The 6,400-nt window shown below is 43.5% G+C and overlaps 1 protein-coding gene across 1 annotated transcript in view; it reads right to left on the reverse strand.

Moving 5' to 3' along the window:
• gucy1a2 (guanylate cyclase 1, soluble, alpha 2) overlaps window positions 1-1,366 on the reverse strand; it is a 30,524-nt gene extending 29,158 nt beyond the window's left edge. Inside the window, exon 1 of the mRNA XM_076100463.1 lies at window positions 1,049-1,366. Within this exon, the coding sequence (XP_075956578.1) occupies window positions 1,049-1,366 (318 nt within the window). The remainder of the gene's footprint in view (window positions 1-1,048) is intronic.
• Window positions 1,367-6,400: the final 5,034 nt, after the last annotated feature.

A 6,400-nucleotide genomic window follows, 5' to 3' on the forward strand; every position in this document is an offset into this window, starting at 1 on the left:
TATATATATATATAAATTAATTCTGGTGTCTGTGGATATTGGCGGGGAATCTCTGTTAAAGTCATAAAGAAGTTTGTCGATTACATTAAATTACCTAAAGTTGGATATTGTAATTTGAAGCAATATTTCCTGATGCAGATTCACATTTTGCAGACTGGAATTTTAATTATTTGATCCATGCTACATACTGGTATATGTTATTGTTGCCCAACTAACAGGGGCCACATTACAGGAGATGCAATCAAATCTCAAACTGATGTAGCCTCCCATCACAAGGGACTATGCTATAGCAAATGCCCTAATCGCACATCATCCATCACAATTGGACTCCGTTCTAATAGCTGCTTTATTACATTAGAGCCGGTAATACAACTGAGACACACAGAAACAGGCTCACTCGTCACACTCCTTACATATAAACAGACAGAGCATGGGCTTCTCTCTCCCCCTCTCTCTCTCTCTCTCTCTCTCTATCTCTCTCTCGCTTGCTCCCTTCCCTCCCTCACAACAATATATTTATTATATAATCTGCCAGATGATTCAGGCTGAAGGATGAAAAGAAGCTTTTTCTTCAGACAGTACAGCAAGCGTCACGTGATGATGTGAGAAAAGACATCGTCTGGGATTTCAGACAATGTGGAATACCTTGAATGAGGTCTTTCTCTTGCTCTTAAAGGCTGTGTGTCCTCCTCAACTTTGGTGACAGCTGTTTGGAATGGAATATATGCCTCTGGCTGTTTGGTCATCATATTGACTTTCTCTCTCTCAAAAAAAAAATGTCTTCTGACGACCTACAGTCATTGATTTGGTCTATAATGTTCAGCTCTAATTGAACACAGAATGACAAACTAACTGGATCTAATACATTTGAACTGCTTCCAATAGAATGCTCTATACATTTAGTTAGGCTATTCATTGGACCCTTATTGAACATGAAAGTAGGGTATGTACAAGATGCCTTTTATGGCTATGGCATTACAATTTAGGACTATTTACTGATATTTCGTTAAGACACAGTAAAGCCCTTCTGACTGAGCTGGAGGCCTACCGTGGGTGAGGTCAGTCGCCTCAGGCTCTCCCCCAGCGAGTCCAGGTTCACCCGTCTCCTCCTGGTGACCCTCTTGTGGGGACCTCCTTGCGGCTCCTCGCCCGCCGGGCACGCTGCCGGCCTCTCGGCGGGGCTGCGTCCGTTCCAGAGCACCGCTCTGTGGGACGAGTGGAGGGAGGAGAAGGGGCAGCCTCGGCTCTCCTCCGCCGGCTCCAACGCGCCGTCCCCTAGGTCTCCGCCGGGGCTTTCGAGCCCGCAGTCCGAGCCCACCGAGCTGCTGAACGACTCGGATGAGATCTTGCGCGACGACGAGGACATGGTGGTAGCGAGGAAGAGGAGGGTGATTGTGAAGATGACAGTGGCAGTGTTGAGGAGGATGATGATGCTGATGCTGCTGCTACAGTCGGTTCCGTACCACGTCCACCTCTACGCCGGGGAGTCATCAGATAGTGGAGGGTGAGAGGGTTGAGAGGGTTGAGTGGGTGAGGAGGAGGAGGGGGGGGGGGGGGGTAAGGTCTGTTTGTATAATTATGTATGCATGTGAGATGTGCGTCTGCGTGCGCGTTTGATAATGTCCAGGTCGGTCTCTGTCTATGCGCGCATATGAGATGCGTCTGTCTGCGTGTGAGACTCTGCAACCTATTCAGTGGGAGAGGGGTGGTCTGCCGAGAACGAGAGCACTAACGGCACGCAAACATTTATGTAAGGGGGAGAAGGAGGTGGGGGTCTCTCCTCTAAAAAAAAAACCGTCCTCCTTTACCCCCAAAACAAATCTCACTGACAGGCCAGACACTCTCCAAAGGATGCTTCAAAAAATTAAATATACAAACAGAGTAACCCTGTCAACATTTTTTTTTAAAGCCGTTTTAAGTTGTATTGGCCTTGACTCGCGACGCAACTATGTTACATTAGCAGACATTAGCTGACGAAATTGCAAAACAGAAAAAAAAGGTCGCCAAAAATCGGCATGTTGGTCCACCACGGTCGTTCCGACACATGTGAATCCTTCCTCTCACACACAGTGATTCTTTGGCATCCGGAAGATGTGGCGTCTCCCCTTTTTCCTCTCCACTCTGCCGGAGAGAAATCCCCAAAGTCACGGCAGATGTGACTGCTCCCCTCTCTCTCCTCCGTGCCTCCTGCTTCCACTCCTTCTCGTCCTCTGCGACAGCGGTTTTCCTGTCTGTCTGCCAACCAACCGTCCTCTCATCATTCCTCCATCCTTCACTTGTAAGTCATTCACCGCTGCTCTTGTTCGGTGTCGTCTCTCTATATTGGTCGTCGCTCGGAGTGCGGACAGTGAGAGAGGTGGCTGGAGTGGAGGTGCGTGAGATGGGGAGACGCGGAGAGAAAGAGAGAGATAGAGAGAGAGAGAGAGAGAGAGAGCGAGAGAGAGAGAGCGCGCGCTGTCAGCCAACGGCAGCACGCACCGGTGACAAAAACACAACCAATCGGTGAACGGATAGACAGACAGACAGACAGACACTTGACACCTTTTTGGTAAAGTTGGCTATAGCTATGGTATTAACATAATTGGCAGAATTTACAGTGAGGGGCACAGATGAGACATCATCGGTGTGATGACTCCAAATTACCTCTGCCTAAAATATTTTTACATTAACGACCAAACCAGTGGTCTGTGAAAAATGTCCTGTAAATTTAGCCTAATTACATTTTCTTCGGTGATCTAAATAGGCTTACAGTGCTGTAAACCCTGTCAGGTGGATAAATTACGAATCCTGTTTATATGTTTTTCATTTATTGTAATATGTTTTCCTTAACTCAATTGGGAATAATGGACAATATTCAATCATACATAAAATAGTGTGAAATGGTTGAAAGCTCCGCAAGTAAGAAAACAAGTAAGTGGACATTGAGTCTGGATTGTTTTGAAATAAAATACTGTTTCCACGGTCTAGAATAGACTTTCATGGATCATCCTAAAATCAACAACATGTGAACAGATCCATCTCCATGGCAACTGATCCAATTCCCCAGGCTGGTGAAGACAGTGTGATACGGTTAAAGCCAAGCGGGCCTTCATTAGGGATTGTTTTGTAAAACATAGTATTACGGCATCGGGTGACTGGTTGGTCTCTGCACACAATGCAGCTGCCATGTGTTGTCTGCTGTGTGCACTGTACCTAATGGGCATTCAAACACAGACAGGTGGTCGGTGAGGGCGAGGCGCAGCAACATGGGGCCAAACAGCAAAATTATTCAATTTAAAATAAAAGAAACAACATTTTAGTAAGGGTTATTGTTCCGGTTTATTTTTACAGTGTCATATACAGTCATGTTGACATCTTGGCTGGCGACAAACAGCAGGTGATTATTCCTTAATTAACTAACTGAAAACTGCAATTAAGCAACATCTGATTATAATCTAACAACAGTCATGGTCAATAAACCAAGTTCATGGCAATGTGCCAAATGTGTTCAACATGGGTATTCAAGGGCAAATATGGCTCCACAGGCAGATAATGGAGCTGGCAGCAGTGGCACACGCTTGTAGCCTCCCATTAGAGAAGAGAATGACGCTCATTTCTGCCACTAATCACAGCCATGACCATGACCTCGATTGGCAGAGCATGTCTGGTCATTGAGGGCCCCAAAGGGACAAGCAGAGAGCGAGACACCGAAACAGACATGATGCTTGCATGACACACACAGTGTAATTTCCTGGAGGTGCCGACAAATTCATTTGACTTTCTAGAGCAGCATGACCCCAATACATTGCATATAATTTAGCTCCTTCTCTCTCTCTCTCTCTCTCTCTAACACACACACAAACTCTCTTCCTCTCACACACAGCATGCACTAACACACTACACACACTCTAACTCTCTGTCTCTCTTCCCATTTCCTTATCTGGTCACTTGCTCTTAGCAATCAGTCTGCTATCCATCAGTAATAATGTGTCCATTTAATAAAGCCAACACAGCAATGGAATAAAATACTGTTCCAGTGAAGATAAGCCCCACTAGCAGCCGGCCATCTATAGCTGAGTGCAGACAGGGCAATAGCTCAGTAACTGCGCGGTCATGGAATTAAAATAAATAGAAGGGGCACCTCCTGGTATCATGGTAATCTCATTCAATAGGTACAGCTAAGATGGATGGCAGCAAATTTTAATAACAATACCATGGAAATGAAGTATGGAGCAGTCTAACCCTGAGTCTCTGCGCTATTGCCTCCTACAACTGAACTGGATTGAACTTTTACGATATTATGGTATGACTGATCAAAAACTTAATTTGAATGCAAATAAGCAATGTAAAGGTTATCATAAATTTTAATTAATCAGACACTAGTTACCTTTAAGGCAGATGTAAAAGTTTTTAAACATTAAGCAATAAATTTGACAGGATTGCAGTAAATTAGACTACATGAGAAGAGAAGGGAGATGTAACTCACGTTTTGCAGACAGATTTACAGGGTCTCCTCAGCTACAACCCTGCAGCATATTTACATGTCGTCTAACACACACATATACAGAAACATGCACTCACACAAACACAGATATTTCAAATAAATCCATGCAAAAAAGGAGACAAACCATATATAGACAAAACCAGCCAAGAGCCAACACACATATTTAGCAGAGTTTTTCAGCCTGTTGTAGTTGAGGAATGCAGGAAGATAAGAGGTTTAGCCCGGTGACACACACACCAGTGAGCCAAAACCAGGTTCTCCCCAGAGATAAGCAACCAGTCATACAGACACACTCGCAACATAAAACACAATTGTACATTCATCCATTACCTGCCACATCACACACACAAACTTGAGCATTTTAGATATTTTAGTTCTTCTGTGTGTGTGTGTGTGTGTGTGTGTTTGTTAGCAAGCATGTCAGTTTCGATTTTGTGACAGAGTACATTGTATTTTTTTGCCTTAAAAATAACTATAAAGGACATATGTGTGTGTGCGGCACAGACAGGGAGAGAAATGTCTGTCTCGGTCATAAATCTGCCCCCAGTCAATCTAATTGGCCATAACCATATATCACCCCAGGCCACTCTACTGCTTTTAACCATGAACCTGGTCCTCTGTCACTTGCTTCTTATAAATAAGCTGCTGCACTGTCCCACGGGACGGTTTCAAAAGGTACAAATCGGGTTAAAGAGTAGAAAATTGCTTGTTGTGGTGTTACAATAAAAACTGCATTACGGATTCAGTTAAAATTATCACATTATGATCGAACATTTGAAGACACATTTTGACTGTGGGATTTATTTTTGGCGGTTACATCATACTCAATGAACAATAAATAGTCCATTGACTGCCGAGCAGCAAAAATACTATGGCAGCCACGGCCTGCTGATCTTTACAGTGAAACGGGTCTTACCAAGGTGATGCTATAATGATTTAAAAGTTGACTTTTAGCATACACCCTTGTTCAATGTAACGTGAAATGAATGCAAACTGTTATATTATAAATGAAATGGCCAAAGTGATAAATGTGTTCAAGAGACTACAGGAGACAATATTTCACTACTATGGATTGAAACATACTGCAGGGTGACGTCCCTCTTCCTTATATGAAAGTTAGAATACTTTCCCATTTCTATATTCCAATCACGAGGAGGAGAAAGTCATGAAATTGTAACGTGAGAGATGCTCACAGGGGGTTTAAAATATACCACAAATGATGTTTATAGATAAAGATGATCCTACACATATTAAAAAATTACTGAAAACTGAGTCGACCCATGGGATCTATTTAGACTCGCACAGATAGTGTTTCATGTAGAGCTCTCTGCAAGAGAGAGAAAACCTGATCCTGAATATTTTTCTCCTTGTGACAACATATGTATGAGTACTGCAACAAAAGGCAAATTCCCATGCACCACATGGTGTCTGAGATGACACCTGGAAATGAGATTGGTCTCTGAAGTGATGAGCTAATTAGAGAGCCAATAGCTGAAAAAGATGGGGTCGCATGTCAGGGCAAGGTGGCTGATTGCTCATGTATACACTTGCACATGTGGATGTGATGACACTGAAAGCTCTTAGAATAAAGAGACAGCTGCAAAGGATCATGAGGCCACAGAGTAAGAACAGGGCTGGAGAGCAAGGAGGGTCAGTACTGGAAAGAGAAGCTTAAAATAAAAAATAAAAAAGAGCCTTTGACACAGAGACACGACTCCAACTCAGGTCTTTGGCACCAGAAACTGCTTCATAGATGTTCCACAACCCACCAACCTAGCTCAAAAGAACTAACTAAGACAAAAACCTCCCCTAGAGTCTTATTTGATACTGAAATACCTTCAAAAAGTACACACAAATCAGTGTTTAGGCCTTCTGGCATGTGTGATGTTATGCAACATACAAATACATGAATCAAGG

The sequence above is a fragment of the Anarhichas minor genome, unplaced genomic scaffold (genome assembly GCF_050575085.1).
Source record: "Anarhichas minor isolate MPS153535 unplaced genomic scaffold, ASM5057508v1 ptg000026l, whole genome shotgun sequence".
In the NCBI taxonomy this organism is placed as follows: Eukaryota; Metazoa; Chordata; class Actinopteri; order Perciformes; family Anarhichadidae; genus Anarhichas; species Anarhichas minor.